At 44.8% G+C, this 16,024-nt stretch overlaps 1 protein-coding gene across 1 annotated transcript in view; it reads right to left on the bottom strand.

Moving 5' to 3' along the window:
* Positions 1-16,024, bottom strand: part of LOC147660746 (protein-glutamine gamma-glutamyltransferase E-like) — a 238,891-nt gene that overhangs the window by 127,887 nt on the left and 94,980 nt on the right. Inside the window, exons 6-8 of the mRNA XM_086951486.1 lie at positions 15,500-15,677; positions 15,031-15,163; positions 2,260-2,363 (exon numbers count right to left, since the gene is read on the bottom strand). Of these exons, the coding sequence (XP_086807612.1) occupies positions 2,260-2,363; positions 15,031-15,163; positions 15,500-15,677 (415 nt within the window). The remainder of the gene's footprint in view (positions 1-2,259; positions 2,364-15,030; positions 15,164-15,499; positions 15,678-16,024) is intronic.

Here is a 16,024-nt window from a genome sequence, read left to right as displayed (position 1 = left end):
TTGATCAACATGTAGGTATTATTGTACTTTTCTTTCAATACTCAGGATACATGGGTCAGCCCTACCTATAGTAAAACATATACCAATATAATTGTTTCTACACATTGCTGTGAATGATGCACCATCATAACAGTTACTGAAGAAGAGAAGTTTAAATTGAGATCAGTATTTAAGCTCCCAAAACTATTACTACATACTGAATATGTATTACTGCAAGCCCCACTAAAACAAATGTAGTGCCTAAATAATAGAAGGAATTACTAAATAGGCGCGTCTTGTAATTTTTAGGGCTAACCTTTATTGAAATTCTAACACCGTTTGACACAGACTTATTCCAATGTGGTCTAAGGCATGCGCTATTGCGCCAGTGTTGAAATAGGGTAGACCTGCGTCCACCTATAAAGCAGAGGCATATCTATAATCAGCTGAACAGGCCTATACTTGTTCCTTAAAAGATAACCTCTGAATGGCCTAATTAGCACCCTCCCCTAGCAATTGGTATGCAGTCTATGGGAGAGATTCTTAGGTTTTTGACTTTTGTGGATCCCCACTGAATATTTACTAGAATTCAGGGACCCCTCCACTGAAAAGTTACTTTAGTCCACAGAGACTTACTGATTCATTATTTGAAGCCGGGGACCCGGGCCTAAACATTTTTTTATAATTTGAACCTCAAATCAAGAAAGCAAAAGACAGAAACAAGTACACGTCAAAAAAATTCATCTATGTCGAAATATCATAACCAAGTATTGTAAAATCAAAAGTTAAATTTTAATAGAAGTTTGGAGCTTTTCTTTATGAGGATATTAATTCTAAAATATGAAGTTACATGCTAAACTTAGCCCACCTCTTTTTTATCCTAATGCATTGTCTCTTTTGACAGCGCTTCAGTTCATACCAGCCATTGTCCATATTATATTCTGTTTGCTGTACTTATGCTTCTCCCATGAATCAAGCAAAGGATACCAACTTAGGTCCTGATTTAGAGTTTGGATATCCCAACCATTGTATTATAAGTGCATTATATCCAATGGCACTTCTAATACAGCAGACAAGATATCCGCCATGTTTGTGATAGAGTAACCCTTCCACTAAATACTAAATCAGGACCTTAGTTTTGGCCTCCAATTTCAAATCCTGTCACAATTACAGAACATTATACATTTTACATCTGTATAAACCTTATTCATTTGGTAGTATTATTGACTTTTCTAAGCGGTTGTGGACCACCTTGAGTATGCATTGCGGAACACTAGGTGTCCACGGACCACAGGTTAAGAATCACTGCTCAATGGGTCCAAAACATGAGATGTTTTCTGTGAGATTGTCTCCAGAATTTGAGGAGTAGACCAGTAGCAGACAATGTGTAATCAAGGAGTATTCCTGTCATACTACATTATTAAACCAAGAGTGGTTCAAAAGGACATAGCACATACTTATCACAAATTCTTTGTGAATCTGTGCCTTTTCAGAAGCTTTCCCTTTTTCAATATAATTGTTAATAATATAGGATTATAGCCTGCTGTCAAAGACTACACCGATTGTTGAAGGCCCTGATACTGAGTTATAGCCCTGTGCCACTGGTTAGGGCTTATAATGAGAGCCTTTAACAACCACTATGACCTACAACAGAAGGTCTATGGGGTTATTAGAACATTCCATCCACTGAGGGAAGAATGTTCCAAAATAAACAGGAAGAAACTGAAAGTCAAACATTGGAATGTTGTAGGTGAAGTTCTAAATCAGCCATTATAGGGTCAGAATCACTCCATTGACTTCAATGGTGCTCTCAGTACTCCAATATTCATATTATTATTAGAACTTTGGAATGTTGGAAGTGCCTTTGAAAATAATGGAGTGCTCCAGGCTTCTAATGGCCGGTAGAAGCCCCAAGCTCCAACATTCTAATGTTGTCATTCACAGCAGGCCTCATGGAGCCAAGGGGATGTCACTTCCCTTGGCTCTGTGTGGGCTTTGCTTTATTTGTTAGAGCATTCTTCCCTCTTGTGGTGGGATGTTGTAATAGTTGTATAGACCTCTGTACTTGGGCTGTACCAGCATTAAAATCCCACTTACTTGTTAAAGGTCTTCAGCTCGGGTCTTTAACACTGGAGCTGGCCTTTAATGGCCGGGATAGCCTGCTATGGTAGGCTTTAAGGTTATATTACATTTCAGTTCAGAAATGCACAATCATAGTCTCGTGATTTGTTAAGTTACACATGAAATACATAAAGACTGGAAAAAAATACTTTCTCTCACCTTCACTTATTTCTTGAGGTGTAGCATCTAGAACCTGCCACCCATCATATGCTGATCCCAAATCCGGCCGAGTGAACCAGCCCTCATTCCAGACGTGAAAGTTCCTGAAACATATCAGGTTAAATTGGGTGACTGGAGGCCATATGTAGAAGAGGGACATGAAAAGGGTTCATTTCCAATTCAGAAGTTTCAAAGTTTGCCTGAATTTATCATGTCACTTTAAAAGAGAAGGCTAAAGAGGACTTATTAGATCAAATCTAGAGAACATAGTTTGACGACTAAGACTAAACAGAGCTACAACGCTGGGCCTGACTCAGAACAAAGAGTCAAATACTGATCCCTGTGAAAATCAATGTTTGCACATTGATCATCATAATTCAAAGATGTGTGATAAATTGGGAACCACCTGTTTCCCAATCGGCCCAGGCTAATTTTTTCAGGTCAAATCTGCCAATATATAGTGGGGTAGAAAAACAGCAAAGTTTGCTGTACAAAAGGTTGCTGTAGAAAAACAGCAAACGTGGAATTTGTCATGTTAAATTCTGAGGGGCAGATTTACAAGCCCCTTGCCACAGCTTTACGCCACTATTGCATCACTTCTATGATGCAGCAGCGCCGTAAACAATGTGCCACATTGTAACATATTTACAATGTGACGCTTCTTGGGAGATGCGTCAGGTTGTATAGCCCTGCCCTACATGATACCTACTTCAGGTATCACGTATGCAGGGTGGGCGTTCCGACGTACGAAAACCTCATAAAAGTGACGCAGTGAAATCTACAAGATTTTACTGAGTCACTTTTAAGATGCCACTGCGTCAAAACCTTGCGCCTGCTTGAAGCAGGTGTAAGGAGTAACGCAGCATGATAGGAATGGGCATTCCTTACCATTGCTGGAGTTGCATCGTGCATTGTAAATGCGACTCATCCATGGTGGCGCAAGGGTTTTTTTACGTGTCGCAAATAACTGGTGCATCTCTGCTAATATGCAGAGATGCGCCAGTTCTTGTAAATCTGCCCCTGAATCCGGACGGTATGTCTCATTGCCGAGTTAAAACCCTTGCATCTGTGTGAAATATTGAAAAATGTTAATATAAATTGCACTGCTAGAACCAGGAACCATCATTTACGTTTATTAGCAATGGTCAGTAGGTTGTTTAATGTTTTTTTTGCTATGAAGTACTTTGAAAATGCGTGTCCATAGTAAATGTTAGAAGCAATAAGATGTTTAGCTACAATATATTAACTTACATCCTTGCGTTTGTTTTTAAGTAACAGTGTGACACATTTATCAGGAATTTGCTGATAACTTCTAGCATTTATGTATTTGCGATAGTATACAGTGCGACCAAAACATCGTGGGTACTAGAGAACTTTGCAATTTATTACAATTTATTACAAGCTATTTACTTAAGAAGCAATTGACCAACACCAAATACGGTTACCAGCTTCACTTTTTAACGAGATGCAGAGGTAAATAAACCTGCACTGAGAAGACCCTATGAAAACGTTTTTGGATCTACCTTCTGTTGAACCAAAAAACAAAATGTTACAATTGTAAAATGCTAGTGTCACATGCCAAGAGCATCATGTCGAGTGAGGCCATTTGACCAATTGCCAAGATAAGAAAATATATGTCACTCAAATATGCATTTCCTAATATATAAACAGGAATTTACTATTTGGCACCCATTCTTGTGACTGATGACTACTGAATGGGATTTACATGTTATAGATGGCACCAGCTGTCATTCATCATGCATGGATGATGAGCAGAACCCTACTGCAAACCTATACGTACTGGATCCTTTCACTGCAAAGACCTCATCATTCCATGTAGAACAGAAATAGCAACCTGCTCAGTGCTTAATTTCAGCCAGGGATTGCAGGTGCTCGGCACCGCACCACCTAATTGACAGCACCAGGGCTTATGACAGTGTGCCTCATGGTGGCACTGTCTGGCTAATTTAGGTATGAGCACCAAAGCCATTTAGTGATTCAATTTACATTTACAATAACTAATACCTGCCTCCGAAGCCATTCTTATAGCTTTGGGGACCTAGAATAGTATGAATTGTCACACTTGTAGGAGTGTGATGGTTAGTAGCTGTGTTTGCACTATCATTGGCAGCTGGCAGGGGCAATGTGTGGCGCATGCTTCAGTGGCCTCCTGATTAGAGCCCTGGCACTTATTCTTTTACAAATTAAGCACTGACCCTGCTTCCCACCATTCCCCTACTATCATATTAACAATATATTTACTTCAAAGCGCTACATCAAGGTGATGACAGGATGACAAGCTGTAGTAATTGCCGAGGCTGATGTAAAGGCTCTGTATGTTCCAGCGGTGTCACTGTAAAGCATGCCATTGGGATCAGGGTCGGACTGGGAACAGCAACCAGCCCTGGCAGATTGCTGCTCGACTGTCCCTGGGGTTGTGGGGGGGCTGCTAGTAATAAGCACCACTCCTGCTTTTGTTACTGGGGCCCAATATTGCAGAACTGCTGAAAAACCGGCACCGGGGACAAAACCGCCCCCGAATGCCAGAAAACCGGAAACAACACCTCTGGCCCACCACGGAAAATGCCCAGTGCCCGTTATGGCCATTCAGGCCCTGATTGCGATAGAGGGGCGCCTTTCACGAGGCCCATAGTTTATCTCGATCCAGGGGGCATATTATCAACAAATAGCGATATTTATCGCTATGTAGGCTTAGCAGCAATTTTTTTATCGCCGCGCATCACCGGATTTTATCGCTGAGATAACGTGCTATTAGCAACGTTTATCTCAAAAAGGATAAAATTCCCGGCGATAGCGGCAAAATCTGTGAATATCGCTGAGAATACAGCGATATTCACGCATTATCGCTAACAGGGTCTTAGCCATTATATCCACCTCCCACTGGATATAATGGCTAAGAACTGGTCGGAGCAGGCGTTAATTTTTGGAGATATTTGCTCTTAGCGCGAATATTTCCAACGCTACGCCTGTGTTGGTAATAGGCGATAGCGAGGTTAGCGACTGATTTCAGTCGCTAACAGGTTGGGAACGCCCACTTTGCATGTCATTAGCATTAAATATCGCTGACATGCAAAGCGGGCCCCAAACCGCTCGTGATCGCCTACAAGCCGTCGCTAACTGATGTTAGCGACAGCTTGCTAATAGGGCAATAGAATTATCGCTGCTTAGCGGCCGATAACGGCCACTAAAGTGGTGATAATTTCCTATTGCCACCCTTGATAATATGCCCCCAGATTTGTGCTGCAGGCCAAGCTCTGACCTACAGCTCTCCATGCTTCAGATTCAGAGATGTGCCTTGCTCGATCCCTCCTTCAAATGTCTAAACTAACCATGATCCCAGTACCATTTTGAGGTAGACGGTTGTCTCAGCTGTTACGAGAACCACACTATCTCAGAATCATTGGTAGAGGACTGAAATTCAGAGTCAAAATAGGGAACCTTACAACTACTTTTTTCTATTAACACCTTGTGTGCGGTGCCGATTTTCCCCCGGTGCTGAAATTCCACAAATGGGTGTGGTTGTGACGGAACCATTCCGTCATCCGCACAGCTCAACCGTGAGGCATGACGGAATGGTTCCGTCACAAGCATCGAAGGGGTTAAAAACTTCCATATAACCTGGAAGAGGAATTTCAAGGGTGTACCCCAGGATACATACTGCACAGGGCTCCTCGAGGGAGTGAGATTCACTGCCACCAGGAACAACTCGAAACACAAAAAATGCACAAGAAATGTATATGACAATAACACAGTCATGATACAGTTGAGTGACCGAAGCCTGAAATGGCCTGAGTCTAACTTCAGATGCTACAGAAACTGGAGAGAAAAGAGCTGATGCTATGTAGAGACCTCATCACAGCCATCCACAACTTAACTTAATCAAGATTACCTGCTCCATAAGTACACAAGGATCACTCTCAGTGTCTATCTCACATGTAGCAAGCAGTCTCTATTTCTGAGGACATCCCTTTCACAAGTTAGACTCCCAACCTCTCAAAGCAGACTGTCCTGTCACCTTAATCCAAACAAAATAGGAAAACTACAAATTTTACTGAAAGTTTTTTATATATCTATCTTTATTGTATTTTTCAGAAAAATACAAATAACCAAGGAAAGCAATCAGTTATTGGTTATTAGGGTGGTCAGGGGACAGTCAATGATACCAGATGCATTATTATTGGGATCAGCAGTTGCTTGGGCTGACATATAACTCATGGTACAGACACAAACTTCAGGGCCAGCAAGTTCAATGTCATACATTCATATTCTGGGGGACCATAGCCCCGGCATCCGTACAACTCCTAGGTATCCCTGAAGATCGCAGTCACTCACCAGGCATAGGCCACTTGTTCCTGGAATGTGGACATAAGTGTGGGTCACATGTCTATCATCAGGCTTGCTTTCTAGTTCTTCAATAAAAGCATCCAACTTATAATATCTCTATTACCCCTTCTCCTGATGCCTTATATGGCAGACTGGACAGTTACTTCTGCCTAAGCCTATTTGAGCAGGTCAGTTTTCCAACTCTGCAGTGGGGGAGCTGCTGCAGATTTCCATGCCATGGCAATACCACGCTGTGCCAATACCAGGGCTAGATTCACAAAACCATTAGCATATTTATTCTTTGTTGATGTTGGGCGCCTCCCTACTAACGTCTGCACCATGTTGAGGGAAAGGAACCCTCAATCAGCTCCCCCAAATAATGCAACACTTCTTCCCACTATCTGGTGATCACAGGGAAGTGCTTAGGATCAGCACAACAGGAGCAAGCAGGGAATGCCTCTGGCAACATGCACCCTACCTTCTTTGGTGTCAGGGAAGTTGGTGTAGGATATTAAACTGGGAGTACCGCAGCCTGGAATTCATTGATGATACCTTCTTTACAGACTGAAGGCAGAGTTTCCAGATAGTCTGGGTCAATTCCCATCCTAGTCTAGTTTCCCACTAAGTTTTCAACTACTTGCTGAGTGCGGTAACTGGCTCCATAAAAATGAGTGATTATCTTGTGTTGGTGGTCATGAGTCAGCAATACTATCAACTCGGCCACACTTTGCGGAACCCCCCCCAATCTGTCTCCGCAAAGTGGATAGTGCTCCAAATAAGAGGAAGCATATTGGGCTCAATCGCCGAGTCTGTGGAAGGAACCAGATCGGTAGGTCTGACAAGTATGGCAACTGTCCACGCATGCATGAACACATTTTTCAAACTAATCCTGGCCGCTTTTAATAACTTATGATCTGTTCTTGTAACCAATGCTGTACCAATTAAGTAGTCGAGAATGCCAAACTGCCCCAATACCCCCGGCACACCCCTCACTCCTGCTCCCCTAGCCCAGCCTGTGTTCCGCCTATTGTAATTGGAGTTAAGCATAATATAATGGATAGTTGGGTGCTCCCAGTCCCCCATCATCCAGAGAAGAGTATAACTTCATCAAGGTCATGCTGTGTCTATCACCCCCCTCCTCTCGGATGAATGACATTAATAGGAACTTAAGGTCCCAAAAGAATGCAATGGGCAATACTACTGGCAGTGGTGAGAAAAGATACAAGAGCCGGGGCGGGAGCAACATCTTAGAGATTGCAATCCTCCCATACGTGACAACAGCAGTTGGGTCCAGAATGGCAGTGAGTGCTGCCCTTCACAACAACCCTCCCAGATTTCCATCTATTAGGTCTTGTTCGCGATTATATACTGCAATATTGAATATGTCTAAGTTCCAGCGAAGTGGAATGGACAGGCATGTTTGAACCGTTCCCTCCGACACCTTCAGCAAGAGGAGCATACATGATTTGTCCCAGTTCACCCGAGTCCCGACATGGCCCTGAACTCTTCAAGGAGTTCAACCAGCAGAGGTACATTATTGCTGTCAACCTGTAAATAAATCAGCACATCTTCAGCATAGAGGGAGACTCTATGGGTCTGCCGTCAAATGACTATTTCCAACTTTGGGCCGTTGGATCGCAAAAGGCACACCACAAGTTCCATCACTAGCACAAATATTATGGGGAGAGAGTGGGCAGCCTTGTCTGGTACCTCTGTGTATGGCTATGGGCTCTGAGATCTCCATGCTCATGTGCACCTTGGCCAATGAGTCTGTATATAAGAAAGAGACCCACCTTTGAAATTCCCATCCCATTTCCAGCTTGCTGAGGCCGCAAAGAGAAAGGGCCAACTCAGCATATCAAACACTTTTTTAATGTCCAGCAAAGCCACCCAACACTGGGTGGATCCACACTTGGCTAAGTCCATAATGTGGAACAGCCATCGAAGGAATGTGCTCCTGCCCATTCTAGTCAGAGTGTATTATTGTTTGCATAATGGGAATCAACCGTGACACTAGTACCTTTCCAAACACTTTACAGTCTGAATTTGTGAGAAACAGCAGTCTGTACAAGCCCACATTAAGTGTCTCTTTCCTTGATTTGGGGAGAACTACTATTATCACCCCCCTCATGGAGGACGGTTCAATTCCCCTCATTCTGGTCCTCTGATATATGTTAACTAAGCGCTGACCCAGGCCCGCAGTATATGCCTCATAAAACTGGATGTATGACATCACAACACATGCTTTTACCACGCATGCTGTTACAACGCAGTTTTTACAACGCATGCTGTTACAACGCATAGCGCTTTGGGGTGCTGGATAGTGAATAGTTTAATTTACTATTCCAACTCCAGTCCCCGTGGATAGTAGGGAAGGTGTTGGATAGTAAATTAAATGTATTCCCTATCCAAGAGCGCCCCCCCCCAGTGCAATGCGTTGTAATGGTTTTCGTTGTAAAACCTGCATTGTAAAAGCACTGCGTTGTAAAAGTTTTGTTGTAAAGGATGTTTCCCCATAAAACTCCATGGGAACGCTGTCAGTCCCACTATAGCAAGAGTGAAACACAATGTTAAAACACTATTGTGTGTTCGCTAGTGTCACATAAGGATCATATATGGTATTGATCAGAGTCCTTGTTGTCTCTGACTTCAACAGGCACGCAAGCATAGAGCCCGCCTTATCACCCATCCCATGTTGACATGTGATGTATTCCTTATAATCCAGACTGTAAAGATGGGAAAGCATCTTGCTTTGCTCCCTCCACAACTCCCTCAACCCTCATGCACCCCCTTGTCCATCCCGTCACGGACTTCCAGGTCCCTGAGACGGTTCTCAATGTCCTTGAACTGTGTGCAGAGCACATTCTTAGCGCACTGTCTCTGAGAGACAGATCCCTGTAAGACGTCTTTAAATGCATCCCATTCCACCCCGGGTCAATGGTTATATCCTCATTATCAGTGAAGTACAGCTGTATTGGCAGCCCTATCCGATCACAAAATATTGGTTCTTTAAGTGCTGTCTTTGGCAGATACCACTCTGGAATCATGGGATGCCGTTACCCCAGTTCAAGGTAATTAACAATGGGCTATTATCTGTCAACGTACATACCAGACATTTTGCCCCCACCAGCCTTGCATGTACCTCCACTGTCACAAAGGCCATATCAATTTTAGTGTGCAGTGAGTATACTCCTGAATAATATGGTAATTGTCTACCGGTCAGGAGCAGTGCCCAGCACAATTCTGTGACCTGCGTATAAGCAGCCCACTGTTGGAGCATTCAAGTGTTAGCTGATGCCTATGTGCCAGAGACCAGAGGGTGAAACCTATCCAACTGCAGATCTTGGACACAGTTATAATCACCGCACCGGATAGCCGGAACCTGCACCGTGGTCAAGAGAGTCGAGGTAAGAGGCACATAGAAAGGAGACTGCTTGGCATTTAGTGCATACAGTTCCACCAGTGCCAGAGGCGCCCAATATAAGTTGCCCTTGAGGATCACATACTCTGGGTCTATCCTGGTTTGTCTCACAGTGAATGGTATACTAGGCACTTCCCAAATCAGTAAAACATTACTCTTCCATCTTTTGGCAAATGTTTGTAGTTTCACCACCATCAAATGCATTTTCTGCAGTCATGCAAAATGTACGTGCCTGGGTTTAAGGTATGTGCATATTTTATAACATTTCTCATCCATGGCCATGCCACAGACTTCCAGGTCAAAAAAGAAAATCCTGTTTTTCTCCATGTCACCACATGGTGCCCTCCTTGTCAATGGGTTGCCCTCCTCATTCCCCACCCTGTCGCCATCAAACTTCAGTTTGTGGATACTAACAATTGTTCAAGCATCCAAACATGCAAGCAAACACTAACCCCAAATACTCCCCTTCCCAGACTTAGCTACAGAACCGTCTTAGCCAGAAGGATTGCACCCAGAACATGTGCGTAACCATTCCACTTGGATTGTGGGGTGATGTGGTAGTATGCAGCATTGAAGAGGCCATCCATTCAATCAATCAATCTGGGAATTGTCAAGGATACTACTCAACTGTGAGGGTCTCATGGCGCTAGGTGGGGGTAAGCAGCTCCATTCAGTCGAAGTGTCAGGTCTTGAGGGTCTTCCTGAAGATGTTCGGAGAGGGGGTGAGCTTAATGTCGATCGGGAGCTGGTTCCAGGTCTTAGCCGTGATGTGGGAGAAAGTTCTTTGACCCATTCTGGCTCTGCGGATGTGCAGGGTTTCGGCGAGGGCGAGGTTGGTGGATCGGAGGTTTCTCTTGGGTACGTGAAAGGAGAGTTTCTCATTGAGTTAATGGGGTCTGGTGTTGTGGAGACATTTGAAGGGGTGGGTGGGTAACTTGAAGGCTACTCTCTTCTCAACGGGGAGCCAGTGGAAGTTTTGCAGGCGTTGTGTGATGTGTTCATGTTGAAGATTGCAGAGGACGAGTCTGACTGCGGTGTTCTGTATGGTCTGGAGTTTGTGGAGCAGAGACTTGTGGATTCCTGCTTAGATGGCTTTTCCGCAGTCCTGTCTGCTGGTTATGAGTGTGTGAGTGATGATCTTTCTTGATTCGGGGGATCCATTCCAAGGTCTTGCGAAGGATGCAGAGGGTGTTGAAGCAGGTGGAGGCAACAGTGTTGATCTGTCGGGTCATGGAGAGGGAGGAGTCGAGCACGATGCAGAGGTTCCAGGTGTGGTCCGTGGGGTGGGGGGCTTCTGAGGGTGGTGGGCCACCAGGTGTCGTTCCATGCGGTGGGGTTAGGTCCAAGGACGAGAACTTCTCTCTTCTCCGAGTTGAGCTTTAGGCAGCTGCTGCATGCTACCCGCATATCGCCCAAGTCACCAAATGTTCTCCAGCTACAGATGGCAGCATCAAAGAAGACCTCTAGAACTGTAGTCCCCAGCCAGAACCCACTGATGTTTCTTGGCATTTCTCAGAATTCACCAGTAACATCAAGTTGCTCAATCGGCTGTCATTGGGGTGATGTCAGGACCCACCCTCTATGACTCCACCAACTCTTTGATAGTGTCTCAATCCGGGGTCATCTGTGACCCCACCCGAATCCTGATGCTCTAACTCCAATGAGCCCACTCTCTCCATCTCTGCCACTGCTCATGTTATTTTGCGCGCTACCTGTTCTTTAATTGGTTTGTGGCGGGTCCTCTTATCGGTGCGAAGAAGAACAATCCCCTGGACTCAAACCAGTCCCATGCTTCCTGCAGCATCTTAAAGAAAAGTGATTTTTCACCATCCTGTATGCAAAAGTGCAGGAAATAACAATGTGTGTTTGATTTTCAGTTGTCGTAGTTGGCGTTTGACCTCCCTAAACAATTCTTGCTTCCTTTGCATGTCTGCAGTATAGTCAGGGAACACTGCCACTTTGCTGTTCTCAACCTCCCAGGGACCACTGGTGCGCTCTATCTGCAGGATGTTGTCTGTCCCTGTAGCTGAACTTGCGCACCACCACTGGGCGGGGAACTTGGCAAAAGCTGATATCCGGTAATCCTATGGGCCCTTTCCATCGAAAAAAAGTAGATGTCTTGCCACCTAGGACTCCGGTCTCCAGCCACTATTCTAAGTATAGTTCCATACTTGAGCCCTCCACCCGTTTGGGCAGAACCACTACCCACATGTTATTGCATTGATTTTGGCCCCTACCTTTAATGTTGTGATATGGGCCTGAACCTCAGCAACCTGGTCATCTCAAAGGAGACCCACCTTCACCACCAATTTCCTCATCTTGTGGCCAACAAAGGTTTTGTCATCTAGCACAGTCTGCAGCAATTCAACAAATTTATCAGAATATTCTTGCAACCTGCTCTCTAGAGCATTGGTTGACAGTGTTTTCGCAGGCCCCAGGGTCTCAGCTCCCTAACTCACAGTCTTCAGCTTCACCATCTTCTACCATTAGGGCCCCACTGTACCCCCACTCGCCCACTCTACGCTCCCAGAGGCCCCCCCAGACCCATCGGCTGCAAGTTGTACAGGGCTGACTGCAGGGGAAGGGGGAAGGAGAATTCTCAAGTGCACTATGATATATGCAGCACCCAATCTACAGTTCGTCAGGGCTGCTCGCTGCACATGCATCTGAAAGGGGCAACACCATAGTCAAATCCTTGCTCCCCCAGATGTAGCAACAAGCATTCCCTGGTCACTCACCCCCCTTCCCGGGAGGTCCCTGGCTCAGATCCAAAATGACTTCCCCGGCGGGAGTCGTTTCGGTATGCTACCAGGACTTCAGGCACAGGACACACAATGTCGTGGTCCTCAACCCCCCAGGCCAGAGAGGGCTCATCCATTAGCCACCTGTAAAAGGATGCAGTCCTGCCGTTACTCCCCACAGTGCTGCGGCCCCCAGGCGAATCCTCTGCTCCTGCTTTCGGGAGCTTCATGGTCTGCAGTCAGGGCCATATTCGGGTGTTTCCCTGGTGAGTCACCAGGGTGGGGGCGGGTTTTAGGCCCCTGTGGGGCTATTTCTGTTACCGGGGTCGGCAATATCGGCCCCCTTTAACAAAATCGTCCAAAATGTGTCCTAGCATAAAGCTCTGCTGTACCCATCTCCTACCCCTCAGGGGGCATGGCCGAGCAGTTTGCCAGGGCCGGTTTTGGTTCCCAGACCGGCCAGCAGTCTAGGAATACAATGAGGTGCCTGCTGCATCAGTCTCTGCTTGCTGTGTATCACTAGGTCCCGATGCTGCAGGCAGCCAGTTTGTCGCACCGTGGTCCCCAGGGCTGATAAGTGCATCAGAATTAGGAGGCGCCTGTGCCTATGCAATGCCCTCGGTACACTGCTGCCATCCGATATGGGAAAAGAAGGATTTGAACAGATTTTGTCTGGCGTTGGGTGTGAAGCTTATTTTTTACTGAAAGTTTTAAAAAAATGGTAACCAATCTAAAGTCAAAGGCAACCAATACAAAGCTGTCCTAGACAAGAATCTCCATGAAAAGTAACACTTCTGCCTTCTGGAACACCTTTAAATCAATAACAGCATCTAAATACACTCTAAGGAGACTTCATTCCTGACTGGATTCCCAAGAGGAATAGCAAAGCCAAGATGAACAGAAACAAACATCCCTGAACCCACTGCCTCACTACTTGGCCCACAACAGAGGTGAAACAATCAATCAATCATCCAGAATCATGCAAAGCAACATATAAATTCATAATAACAGTACAAATTTACAATATAAAATCACACTCAAGCATATCATTCCAAAAGGTCAGAAACCTCTTTAAACAAAAAATATGAAAGCAACCATGATCTAATGCAGCATAATTCGAGGCAAGAAATACACAAATACAAAAGCCAACCTCCTGTTAGGAACCACCAGATAACTTCCCGATCTTGGTCTATCCCTAATAAAATTACAGACCGTAAAAGCAATAACTGGAGTATTCAACAGCTGCAAATCCAAACTTTCTAGGCAACATTACCTGTCCCCCAGATAAAGATAAAGTTTATGTACATTATGGAAAAGTGTAATGTGCTTTCTCTTAGATGATGTTAAATCAGCGATATTGTCAAAAGTGCACTCTTTGAAGTGAAGTGAAAATTCCATAAAGTAGCATGATGGATTCAATTTACTAACAGCTGCCCATGCGGATGGCATGCAGGAAGGGTGGATGGGGGAATGTATCTGGAGAACAGGACCTCTGGGACCTCCCTTATTGATGCCATTGACGCCTGGTCCAATAGCAATTGTGAAACTGGGGTTATCTTTAAGACACGTCTGAGAAGGGTACAAAATAATCAATCCCTGGAAAGATCAATTTTCACAGAAGGTTTTTGGCAGGAAAAAGTTGGATTGGAGAAGATATTAGCTGTTGGTAAATATTTAGGGGCAGATTTACAATAACTGGTGCATCCCTGCGTATCAGCAGGGATGCGCCAATTATTGTGCGCCGCAGCTCCGCCACCCTTAATGCGCCGCATTTATAATGCGGCAAAAAAGGCACAGATGCGTCACGCAGCTGTGCCGTAAAAGCGTTGCATTGCTGGAGTTGCGTCGCAGTAAAAAAGGGGGTGGTGATGGACGGAGCATCTGAACCAATCAAACACTCACACCCAGTCAAAAGATCTGGGTTTAATCCATCGCCGTTCTTTAGCCCACTCTGCCACCCCAGTTCAGACATGGCAATATGCAAATCAGTCTGACCCTGTGCCTCATGAGATCAGCCCAGCCCGAACTTCCAAGCCATGCCTTCCCTGGACGGAAACAAGCGTCCTAGGACCGGTTTCTGGCATTTCAGCCGTCTTCAGCAAGCTCAACGCAGCTCCAGCAATGCTCTGGGGGGCTCTATCTCCACAATGCTGCGTCAATCCTTATGCCTGCGCTGGAGAGCCCCCCCTGTAAATCTGCCCCTTAGTGTTAAATCGATGAGCAACATCCTCTCATAAAATGTAATACACCTGGCACGCTACTTACCAGACACTGTCCTTGGAGCCTTGACGTTCTCCTGTCATTTTATAATATTCATCAATGCTCAGATTTACATCAGTATCGTGAGCAGACTCGAAGTTTGTGATTGTCCGGGCAGGTATTCCCAAACACCTAAGTACTGGAGAAAAAGAAAATATAAATACTAAAAATGTTTAATTCAGCAACTAATAGCCTCATTGCGAATGCCTCGTGTAGTGCAGTTGGATAATGGAAGTATTTACACTAGATCTGCAGAAATATCACAGCTCTGTTGTATTTCACCTGGACAACCCTGAACTTGGCAATGTCCCCAGTATAAGTTGGGGCTAAGGGAGCAACTGGGCAACTTTATGGCTATCTTGTAATGGGTTCCATAGCATGCTTGCAGCACCGCTCTCTGTAATATCTAGATGTAAGCATGTTCAGAAACAGAATTTTAATGAGCTTTTATACTCATGGGAAAGGAATGACGTACCTGTGCATAGGACCCCTCCAAAGACCCAGCATTGCCCGTATTTCACTGGCTGAAAGTTGTCCTTATCCCACTTTCTCAGTATGGCAGCGCTTCCACTCCAGGTAGTTGGCCGAACCCCACCTGTGTAAGGCTCATTCCACCGTCCTTGCAGTACTCCATTATCGTCAATGGAGTTCACCTAAAGAGGGTGCAGTACAACTTTTTTTCCAACATTTTTATTGGCACTTAGGTTATTGATAGTTTTACATATTCATACTATTGTTATTGCTTTGGTATATCAAAAACAAATGTGTACAGAGACATGTATGTTTTTCATACAGAGCTTATACCTTCATCTCCCTAAGTTTATAACCTACCGCAATGTCTCCTGGTACCAACTTTCCATATCTCCGGTGTAGCAACCATACATACTACAACTTATGTTTTGTGTAAAATTGCCTCCACGTACTTAATCAACCCGTTACTTGGGGATGTCCACAGGAGTACTTTCTGTTTGATGCTTATTACATCTAAGACTAACGAAAT

Source organism: Lissotriton vulgaris, unplaced genomic scaffold, assembly GCF_964263255.1.
Source record: "Lissotriton vulgaris unplaced genomic scaffold, aLisVul1.2 SCAFFOLD_843, whole genome shotgun sequence".
In the NCBI taxonomy this organism is placed as follows: Eukaryota; Metazoa; Chordata; class Amphibia; order Caudata; family Salamandridae; genus Lissotriton; species Lissotriton vulgaris.
The sequence above is the reverse complement of the archived record's forward strand: the minus strand, read 5'-3'. Positions and strand labels throughout refer to the sequence as shown.